Genomic DNA, 10,786 nt, shown 5'->3' with positions numbered 1-10,786 from the left:
TGGCGGCACGAGGAAGGAAGCGGGGTTTAGGTACCGTGGCGCATGCTCCGCGCCACCGCGGCCACCGAGGACTCGGGGTACCGGAAACCGCCCCCCCCCCCCCCCGCCCCGGGGTTCGGTTATCCCCATCCCCAACCAAGACCCCAGCGGGTTGCGGCGCTGCCGCCAACTGCCTTTATTGGTGCAAAATGTCGCGGCAGCATCTTCCAGCCGCTCCGGCGGCTGCGTCTCCCTCTGCTCCGGCTCCTCATCCTCTCGCCGGCATCGGCGCCAGCACCGAAATCCCGGGACTCGGCCCGGATGCTCCCCCCGGGGCACCGAGACCTGGGCTCCGGTATCACCGCGCGGGTCGGAGGAGACCGCGGCCATCCCAAACCCGACTTTGGGTCTCCCAAGGGATAAAGTTCGGAGAGAAAAGGAGCGTCTCCGCGATGGGGGGAGGTTGGCGCCTCGCCTCGCCGGCACCCCAGCCGCGTGCCGGCCTGGCTCCTCCCTGCCGGGGAGCTGCCACCTCCCCGTGGCAACAGCATCCGCCGGCGTCGTCTCACCGTAGCGTCCACCGTCCCGCTGCGGCTCCCGCCCGGCGTCACCGTCACATCAGTAGGAGGGAGCCGGCGGCCGCGGCGCTCGGCCCTTGCCAGGGCACTTGCCCGCGGGCAGGGGAGCGGGACGGGCAGGGGGCTGCCGGCCCCTCCACCGCCTCTGCCCAGCTACGGCTGAGCCTCCCGCGCCGAACCGTTGAGAGCGGCCGTCTCCTCCGAGCATCCCGGCGGCCGCGGCGGCCCCATCTCCAGCTGCTTCTGCCGCTCCTGCAGCCGGTACTGCCGGATTTTCTTCTTGCGGTAGTAAATGCCGTAGCCCGTCCCGCCGGCGAGCAGGGCGGCCAGCACCGCCGCTGGCAGCAGCACCAGGAGCAGCAAGTCCGGGTCGTGGTCTGCCGGAGAGCGGGGATGCGCGGTCAGTGGCACCGAGCCCCCACCGGCCCCCCAAGACCCCCCGGACCCCCCGAGGCCCCCCGGCCCCCCGTCTCCACTCACAGTGCACCCACACGGTGACGTTCCGGACAGCGGTACCCAGCGGGTTGGTGGCCCGGCAGCGGTAGATGCCGGCGTGGGCGCGGGTGACCGGGCGCGGCACCCCGGCGGGGAAGGGCTCGCCGTCCCTGCTGCACTCCAGGCGGGGCCGGGGGTTGCCCCGTGCCCGGCAGCGCAGGGTCTCATCCTGCCCCTCCGTCCAGTTCTGGCTGGGGGGGCAGCTCCCATCGTCCATCTGGGGGCCGGCTGCGGGAAGAGCCGGGGTCAGGACAACAAGTTAACGCCCGCCCGGCAATTTCCCCTTCGGCGCCCTGCCGTGGAGCCCGGCCGCCGCGCTCTCACCGGTGACGGTGAGCCGGACGGGCGCGCTGCTCTTCGGGGCTTTGCCGCTGCCGGGTAGCTCGGCATCGCAGCTCAGCTCCGTCCCGTCCTCTTCCTCGCGCGCCGTCAGGTTGAAGGGCAGCGGGGACGGTCCCCGCCACGCCAGGACGCGGTGGCCGGCGCGGATCCGCAGCCGGAGCTCTTCGGAGTGGCCGGCTGGCAAAGCGCAGAGCCCTGTCACCGCCGTGCCGGCTGCCGGGCTGGTGCTGCTGACGTTCAGCCACGGCGAGGGGAAACCTGCGGGTGACGGAGACAACACCGGGCTGGGCCGGCGCCGCCGCGGCAGGAGGCCAGCGGACCATTGGGGCCGTGCCGCCGGCGGGTCTTCGCCAGCACCACCGCCGCTGTTACTCACGGTAGACGTGGACGGTGGCCTCCTTCTTCCGCTCCACGGGTCCCACCGTCACGGTGCAAACCAGCCCAAAGTGCCCCGGCCGGCTGCGGGACACCTCGGCGGTGGCCCGGTGCCCGTCCTGGCTGATGGTAAGCGGCAGGGTCTGGTTGCCGAGTGCCAGCTCGAAGCGCGCCGCCGGGAAGACGCGACCGACGGCGCAGCTGGCGTTCACCGTCTCGCTGGTCTCCAGGTAGATGTGAGGCTCCATCTGGGGATCCTCCGGGAATTCTGCCACCGGAGAGAAACACCCCGCCGTGAGCCGGTTGCCGCCGCCACGGCGGAGCAAATGCCGGCAGGATGCCGGCGCCGGCTTACCGTAGACGGTCAACACCCGCGGCTCGGAGGTGGTGTCGAACCGTGGGCCGTAGGGCGCCAGGTCGAGCAGCGCCTGGCAGGTGATGCTCTGCCCGTTGTCCCCTTGCTGTGCCGTCAGCCGGTGGGTCACCCGCACCGTCACCGGCTCGTCCTGCTCGTGTCGCTCGAAGGTTTTGGTGCGCAGCGTCTCGCCGCCCCGCCGCAGGATCACCGTCAGGTTCCGGACTGGTGCGACGCCGGCCACGTGGCACACCAGCTCGTGGCTCTTACCCACCTCCACCTGCGGTACGGGATCCAGCACCGGCGGCTCCAGCGCGCCTGGGGAGAGACGCAGCTTGATGGCGACGATGCCGGCGCGCCGGGATGGGCAGGGACCCCCTCTCCCCGCGGTGCCTTACGGTAGACGATGAGTTTGGTGGTCACCACCTTCCTCTGCTGGCTGCAGCTGTAGTAGCCGAGGACGCTGGAGTTCCACGCGGTGACGTTGAGCAGGTCCACCACCGTCTGCCCCGGCCCCACCATCACCAATTGCTTCCGAATCGATGTCTCCACATTGCCGGAGCCTTCCGGATCCTGGCACGTCGTCTTCAACGTCAGCCGGAGCGATCCGCCGTGTTCCACCACCGGCACCGCCGGCTCCACCGACAACTCGAAGGAGGCTCCCAGCCGCGCTGCTGGGAGAACGCAGGGGTTTGGGGCGGGGGCGGTTGGTGGCCGAGGGGACCCCCGCGCTTGCCCCCATCCCCGGCACGGCAGGGGAAGGTCAAGGGGACACCTGGGCTCGTCCCCATCCCCGGCACAGCGGGGCGGAAGCGGGCCAGCTGCGGTGGGCAGGGAGAAGCCACAAAGCCACCGAGCTTCTCCTTCGGCTGTGGGAAGTGGCCGGCTTTGCCGGAGGGCAGGATGCGTCCCCCGCATCCAGCTGGAAGCCTTCAGCCAGAAACCCGGTGTCAGGGCGGGGGACGACTGCCTCAGAGACGCCGGCGGCTGTCCCCAGCTGGTGCCCGGTGCATCCCCACGGTCCCCTCTGGCCCCACGTGCCGGTGCTTTCCCGGCAAAGCATCCGTGGCTGAGCCCACCGGGCTGCGGAGGAAGCCCCCCTGGGTGAGTCAGCACCAGCACGCTCGGGTAGGGGATTCCCTGGGAGCGGCTGCGAGTTTTCCCTTCTTCCGGCGAGGGGAAAAGTCCTGCCCTTTCCCGGAATAACCGCTGCGCCGGGAAGAGAACAAAACAAAAAAAAAAAAAAAAAAAATTCCCTCTTCGATGCAGGGATTTCGCAAGGATAAACGGGGCGGGGGGGGGCAGCTGCGCCTCCCGCTCGCTCCCCGCTCGCTCCCCGCGTTCTCACATGGGATACGGCACGGAGGCGATGGCTTCGGGAAGAGGGGGCTAGGATGGATCCAGGACCCCCATCCCAGCCACCCCACCACCCTCCCTGCCGGTACCGGGCGGGGTTGGATGCCAACACCGCGGCGGCACGCTTGCGCTCGCCTGGTGGGTCAATGGGGCCACGCATCCCCCCTGCCGCGACACGCTCGCGTGACGCGCTCTTGGTGACAAGGTCGTGTCGACACAAGCGTTCACGCCGGTACGCTCACGCTCGCACCGGCGCGCTTGCCGTGCCGCCGCTGACGTGCTCGCGGTGGCATGCTTGCACCCGCACGCTTGTGCCGACACGCTCGCGCCGGCCTCGCCCTTCTGTGCCAGGGACGCACCCGGGGGGGTCCTCGGGTCCCCGCCGCCCTCCCTCGGTGCCACCCCCAGCCCGGTGTCCCCCGGTGTCCCCTCACCTGTGATGACACCCAGGGCGCACAAGGCCAGCGGCAGCACTGGGGGGTGCATGGTGCCGTGAGGTGCCGGGGTGGGCACCGGTACTGGCACCGGGTGGGCTCAGTCCACTGGGAGCACTGGGATGGGCCCGGTTGGGCTCTCCGGGACCGGTCAGTTCGGGGTCCCTGGGATGAATCCGGTCGGGCTCTCGGTGTGCACCGGGAAGGGGCGGTTCAGGCTCTCCGGCAGCACCGGGAAGCGTTGGTTCAGGCTCCCCGGGATGGCTCCGGTTGGGCTCTCCGGGCTCGGTCGGTTCAGACTCCCCGGGAGCACCGGGATGGATCCGGTCGGGCTCTCCGGGAGCACCGGGAAGGGTCCGGTTGGGCTCTCCGGGACCGGTCGGTTCGGGCTCCCTGGGATGGATCCGGTCGGGCTCTCCGGGAGCACCGGGAAGGGTCGGTTCAGGCTCTCCGGCAGCACCGGGAAGGGTCCGGTCGTGTTCTCCGCGATGGATCAGTTCAGGCTCTCCGGGAGCACCGGGAAGGGGCGGTTCAGGCTCCCCGGGATGGCTCCGGTTGGGCTCTCCGGGCTCGGTCGGTTCAGGCTCCCCGGGAGCACCGGGACGGCTCCGGTCGGGGGCTCCGGGTCGGGGGCTCGGTGTGCACCGCGCCCTCCGTCCCTCCGTCCGTCCGTCCGTCCGGCGGTCGGTCCCGCTCGGGGCGGTGCTTTATGAGCTCGGCGCCCGCCCGGCCCCTCCCGATCCCCGGGGAATTCCGGTGCGGCGGGGACTTCGGCAGCGGGGTTCCCCCGGGGCAGCGGCGACCCCGGGGGCTGGAAGGGGCTGGAGGGGGCTCCCCGGGGGGCTTCGACCCCACCGCAGGGCAGTTCTGCTGCCCCCCTGCCCCCCTGCCCCGCTGCCCTCCTGCCCCTAATGGGGCAATTCTTCTGCCCCATTGCCCTCCTGCCCCATTGCCCCCCTGCCCCTAATGGGGCAGTTCTCCTGCCCCACTGCCCTCCTGCCCTGGGCTGGGGCAATTCTCCTGCCCCCCTGCCCTCCTGCCCCGCTGCCCTCCTGCCCCTAATGGGGCAATTCTTCTGCCCCACTGCCCTCCTGCCCCATTGCCCTCCTGCCCCCCTGTCCTCTTGCCCCAGGATGGGGCAGTTCTCCTGCCCCACTGCCCTCCTGCCCCGGGCTGGGGCAATTCTCCTGCCCCCCTGCCCTCCTGCCCCGCTGCCCTCCTGCCCCTAATGGGGCAATTCTCCTGCCCCCCTGCCCCATTGCCCTCCTGCCCCCCTGTCCTCTTGCCCCAGGATGGGGCAGTTCTGCCCCACTGCCCTCCTGCCCCGGGCTGGGGCAATTCTCCTGCCCCCCTGCCCCATTGCCCTCCTGTCCCCCTGTCCTCTTGCCCCAGGATGGGGCAGTTCTCCTGCCCCACTGCCCTCCTGCCCCGGGCTGGGGCAATTCTTCTGCCCCCCTGCCCTCCTGCCCCGCTGCCCTCCTGCCCCTAATGGGGCAATTCTCCTGCCCCCCTGCCCCATTGCCCTCCTGCCCCCCTGTCCTCTTGCCCCAGGATGGGGCAGTTCTGCCCCACTGCCCTCCTGCCCCGGGCTGGGGCAATTCTCCTGCCCCCCTGCCCCATTGCCCTCCTGTCCCCCTGTCCTCTTGCCCCAGGATGGGGCAGTTCTCCTGCCCCACTGCCCTCCTGCCCCGGGCTGGGGCAATTCTTCTGCCCCGCTGCCCTCCTGCCCCATTGCCCTCCTGCCCCCCTGTCCCCTTGCCCCTAATGGGGCAATTCTTCTGCCCCGCTGGCCCCCTGCCCCATTGCCCTCCTGCCCCCCCATCCTCTTGCCCCAGGATAGGGCAGTTCTCCTGCCCCACTGCCCTCCTGCCCCACTGCCCTCCTGCCCCAGGCTGGGGCAATTCGTCTGCCCCACTGCCCTCCTGCTCCAAATGCCGCAGCCGCTTGCCCCCACGGGGCTCGCTCCAGCCGGCGGTGCCACAAGGGTCCCCCCAGCCGAGCCCCGGTGCCACGCCGGCTGCCATGGGGTCCGGGCTGGTTGCCACCGGCTGAGAGAGGAGGTGATTAGGGGGTCCCATCCTGCACCCCCAAACCAGGGGGGGCTCAGCGTTACGCACCCAAGCCGTGATTTCCCACTACCCCCAGCACATGATTTCCCACCACACCCGGCTAGCGCGGCAGCGGGTGGGTTAAGGCGCCGCCGGGTGACCTCATCCCCAACGCATGGCGATGGGGAGTGAAACGCACGGCTTCCTCTTTTCTATTCATTTTTTTTGACGTGAGGGAATTTTTTTTGGCCGGCGGGAACCGTGGGGCTGCGGGGACGGGCAGCAGACGGACCCCGGGGATACCAGCACGGCTCCTCGGTCTCTGCCAACCGGGAGGCAGAGCCGGGGCGCCGGCGGTGGTTTGGCTTGGCAACCCTCCGCTCCAACCCCTCGGCACGGCACGGGCCCCTAGCTTCCCAGTGTTTGCTTTTCCCGACATAGCTGGACAAAAGGTTCAGAGGGTACAAGAGGCTTTGGTTGTGACACCCAGCCCTGGCACGAACCCTCTTGCCGCCGGCACACCCCAGCCACCCTGGCTCCAGAGCTGCTGGGGGCGGAAAGTCCAGCGCAGCTTCTCATGGCTGCGGGGTTTCACTTCTGTACCCGGCAGCGAACCCACGCGCCTCAATGGGAACCGTGCCGGGGCGGCGAGGTTCCTCCCCGAAAGCTGCCGCCAAAACGCCGCGACCCGGCGTCCCGCGTTCCCACCGTGGCTGGTGACGGCTCCCGTGGCGTCCCCCAGCCTCGCGCCCATCCCGATGGCCGTGCGGCCGCCATCCCTGGCTGGTTTGTCCCCGTCCCCGGGCCGGTTTAGACGCTGCCGTGCAGGCAGCGCCGTGAACGCCAGGAATGCTGGCCAGCGCCCAGCACCCTTCGGCCTTGGGCCGGCTCCCAGCAGGAACCCCTTATCTCACCGGAGACCTTCCCCAGTCCCGGCACTCGCCGGGGTTTGGAGGCCACGGCGCTCAGCGGGGAGGGCAAAGGGTGTTTCCTGCCCCCATGCTGGCTCAGCAGTGGGGCGGGGGGCTGGGGGACCGGGGACAGGGACATGGGGGACATGGGGATGGATGGGGGGGACCTGGGGGACAGGGACATGGGGTGGAGTGGCAGGGATGGGGGGGACAGGGACATGGGGGACAGGGACATGGGGGACATGGGGATGGATGGGAGGGGACCTGGGGGACAGGGACATGGGGTGGATCGGCAGGGATGGGGGGGACAGGGACATGGGGGACAGGGACATGGGGGACATGGGGATGGATGGGGGGGGACCTGGGGGACAGGGACATGGGGTGGATTGGCAGGGATGGGGGGGACAGGGACATGGGGGACAGGGACATGGGGGACATGGGGATGGATGGGGGGGGACCTGGGGGACAGGGACATGGGGGTGGATTGGCAGGGATGGGGGGGACAGGGACATGGGGGACATGGGGATGGATAGGGGGGGACGTGGGGGACAGGGACATGGGGGTGGATTGGCAGGGATGGGGGGGACAGGGACATGGGGGACAGGAACATGGGGGATGGGGAGGACAGGGACATGGGGGATGGGGACATGGGGGACACGGGGTGGATTGGCAGGGATGGGGGGGACAGGGACATGGGGGACAGGGACACGGGGGACATGGGGATGGATGGGGGGGGACCTGGGGGACAGGGACATGGGGGTGGATTGGCAGGGATGGGGGGGGACAGGGACATGGGGGACAGGGACACGGGGGACATGGGGAGGACAGGGACACGGGGGACATGGGGAGGACAGGGACACGGGGGATGGGGACATGGGGGACACGGGGTGGATTGGCAGGGATGGCGGGGACAGGGACATGGGGGACAGGGACATGGGGTGGAGTGGCAGGGATGTGGGGGACAGGGACATGGGGGACATGGGGATGGATGGGGGGGGACCTGGGGGACAGGGACATGGGGGTGGATTGGCAGGGATGGCGGGGACAGGGACATGGGGGACAGGAACATGGGGGACAGGAACATGGGGGACAGGGACATGGGGGATGGGGACATGGGGGACACGGGGTGGATTGGCAGGGATGGCGGGGACAGGGACATGGGGGACATGGGGATGGATGGGGGGGGACCTGGGGGACAGGGACATGGGGTGGATCGGCAGGGATGGGGGGGACAGGGACATGGGGGACAGGGACATGGGGGATGGGGAGGGCAGGGACATGGGGGATGGGGACATGGGGGACACGGGGTGGATTGGCAGGGATGGGGGGGACAGGGACATGGGGGACAGGGACATGGGGGACAGGGGGATGGATGGGGGGGACCTGGGGGACAGGGACATAGGGTGGATCGGCAGGGATGGGGGGGACAGGGACATGGGGGACAGGGACATGGGGGATGGGGAGGACAGGGACATGGGGGATGGGGACATGGGGGACACAGAGGTGGATTGGCAGGGACATGGGGGACAGGGACACGGGGTGGAGTGGCAGGGATGGGGGGGACATAGACACAGGGGACAGGGACACGGGGGACACAGAGGTGGATTGGCAGGGACATGGGGGACACAGGGGACACGGGGATGGATCAGCAGAGACATGGGGGACAGGGACACGGGGGACCTGGGGGTGGATTGGCAGGGACATGGGGGACAGGAGGCGGACAGGGAGGGAGGGGGGGGACAGGGACACGGGGGACACCGGGATGGATGGGGGGGGGGGGGGGACAGGGACGCAGGGGACAGGGACCCGGCGACAGATTGGCAGGGAGGGGGCCACGGCGCTGATGCCACCAGCAGTGGGAGCGGCACGGCAATGCGGAGCGGGGACAGTCCTGCCCCGGCCACCGGGGCCGAGCCGGAGGGACATGGCCGCGGTGCAGGACATGGCCCCGGTGCAGGATCCGGCCCTGGTGCAGGACAAGGTCTCGGTGCAGGATCTGGCCCCGGCGCAGGACACGGTCTTGGTGCAGGATCTGGCCCTGGTGCAGGACACGGCCCCGGTGCAGGACACGGTCTCTGTGCACGACACAGCCCTGGTGCAGGATCTGGCCCCGGTGCAGGACATGGTCTCGGTGCAGGACACGGTCTCGGTGCAGGACACGGCCCTGGTGCAGGATCTGGCCCCGGTGCAGGACATGGCCCCGGTGCAGGATCTGGCCCCGGTGCAGGACACGGTCTCTGTGCACGACACAGCCCTGGTGCAGGATCTGGCCCCGGTGCAGGACACGGCCCCGGTGCAGGATCTGGCCCCGGTGCAGGACATGGTCCTGGGGCAGGACATGGCCCCGGTGCAGGACACGGCCCCGGTGCAGGACATGGCCCCGGTGCAGGACACGGCCCCCCTGCACAGGATATGACCCCCCCGATGGCGAACAGGGCCCTGGGCAGGATACAACCCCTGTGCAGAGCACGGTCCCCTCCCGTGCTGGACACGGCCCCGGCGCAGGACAGGGCCCCGTGCCAGCATCCCCTCTCGCCGCCGAGGCAGCTCCCGGCAGGAACCGGCACTCGAGCCCTTTCCTCCCGCCTCCGGCCGCCCCGGCCTCCCCCGACCCTACCGGGGGCCGCCCCGGCCTCCCCCGACCCTGCCGGCACACGGCGGGGCCACGGCGTGCGCCAAGCGCCGGCGTTTCCTCCTGGCCCTGCTCCGGTGCCCAGGGGCCCGGTGCCAGAGTAGCAGCAGTGGCAGCCAGCCCTTGGCACGCTCGCTGCGGGCTCTGAGCCCCGTTGCACGCTTGCTGTGTCCTCCGAGCCCCGTTGCACGCTCGCTGCGGGCTCCAAGCCCCGTTGCACGCTCGCTGCGGGCTCCAAGCCCTGTTGCACGCTCGCTGCGGGCTCCGAGCCCTGTTGCACGCTTGCTGTGTCCTCCGAGCCCCGTTGCACGCTTGCTGTGTGCTCAAAGCCCCGTTGCACGCTCGCTGCAGGCTCCGAGCCCTGTTGCACGCTCACTGTGTGCTCAAAGCCCCGTTGCACACTTGCTGCGGGCTCCGAGCCCCGTTGCACGCTCACTGTGTGCTCAAAGCCCCATTGCACACTTGCTGCGGGCTCCGAGCCCCATTGCACGCTCACTGTGTGCTCAAAGCCCCATTGCACGCTTGCTGCGGGCTCCAAGCCCCGTTGCACGCTCGCTGTGTGCTCAAAGCCCCGTTGCACGCTTGCTGCGGGCTCAAAGCCCCGTTGCACGCTTGCTGCGGGCTCCAAGCCCTGTTGCACGCTTGCTGTGAGCTCAAAGCCCCGTTGCACGCTCACTGGGGGCTCAAAGCCCTGTTGCACGCTCGCTGTGTCCTCAAAGCCCCGTTGCATGCTCGCTGTGTCCTCAAAGCCCCGTTGCACGCTTGCTGCGGGCTCAAAGCCCCGTTGCACGCTTGCTGCGGGCTCAAAGCCCTGTTGCATGCTCGCTGGGGGCTCAAAGCCCCGTTGCACGCTCGCTGGGGGCCCCATCACACACTTGCTGCGGGCTCCAAGCCCTATTGCACGCTCGCTGCAGGCTCCAAGTCCCATTGCACGCTCGCTGCAGGCCCTAAGCTCCATTGCACGCTCGCTGTGAGCTTGAAGCCCCGTTGCACGCTTGCTGTGTGCTGTAGACTCCATTGCACGCTTGATGTGGGCTCCAAGTCCCGTTGCACGCTCGCTGTGGGCCCTAAGCTCCATTGCACGCTTGCTGTGAGCTTGAAGCCCCATTGCACATTCGCTGCAGGCTCCAGGCTCCCTTGCACGCTCACTGCGGGCCCCACGCCCCGTTGCACGCTTGCTGCAGGCTCTAGGTTCCATTGGCTGCTCACTGTGGGCTCAAAACCCCATTGCACGCTTGCTGTGGGCTCCAAGTCCCATTGCACGCTTGCTGTGTGCTGTAG

The 10,786-nt window shown here is 69.7% G+C and overlaps 1 protein-coding gene across 2 annotated transcripts; it reads right to left on the bottom strand.

Moving 5' to 3' along the window:
* Positions 1 to 164: 164 nt before the first annotated feature.
* LOC142421336 (intercellular adhesion molecule 1-like) lies at positions 165 to 4,384 on the bottom strand. 2 transcript variants are annotated; one of them, XM_075525987.1, is made up of 7 exons: positions 3,915 to 4,384; positions 2,523 to 2,798; positions 2,125 to 2,442; positions 1,771 to 2,037; positions 1,377 to 1,652; positions 1,038 to 1,280; positions 165 to 934 (listed from the first exon to the last, which is right to left on the bottom strand). In XM_075525987.1, the coding sequence occupies exons 1-7, from the start codon at positions 3,964 to 3,966 to the stop codon at positions 711 to 713; spliced, it is 1,656 nt and encodes a 551-aa protein (XP_075382102.1). In that variant the 5' UTR covers positions 3,967 to 4,384; the 3' UTR covers positions 165 to 710. The 2 variants fall into 2 exon arrangements, with proteins under 2 accessions (XP_075382102.1, XP_075382103.1); XM_075525988.1 differs by having other exon boundaries at positions 2,523 to 2,795.
* Positions 4,385 to 10,786: the final 6,402 nt, after the last annotated feature.

Source organism: Mycteria americana, chromosome 28 (assembly GCF_035582795.1).
Source record: "Mycteria americana isolate JAX WOST 10 ecotype Jacksonville Zoo and Gardens chromosome 28, USCA_MyAme_1.0, whole genome shotgun sequence".
NCBI classification, from domain to species: Eukaryota; Metazoa; Chordata; class Aves; order Ciconiiformes; family Ciconiidae; genus Mycteria; species Mycteria americana.
The sequence above is the reverse complement of the archived record's forward strand: the minus strand, read 5'-3'. Positions and strand labels throughout refer to the sequence as shown.

Bases quoted from the DNA above. Each gene is read 5' to 3' on its own strand.
- LOC142421336 (XM_075525987.1), bottom strand. From the start codon at position 3,966: ATGCACCCCCCAGTGCTGCCGCTGGCCTTGTGCGCCCTGGGTGTCATC. The intron at 2,799-3,914 runs GTGAGGGGACAC...GCGTTCTCCCAG, and splicing joins CGCCCTGGGTGTCATCACAG to CAGCGCGGCTGGGAGCCTCC. The intron at 935-1,037 runs GTGAGTGGAGAC...GCTCTCCGGCAG, and splicing joins CGTCACCGTGTGGGTGCACT to ACCACGACCCGGACTTGCTG.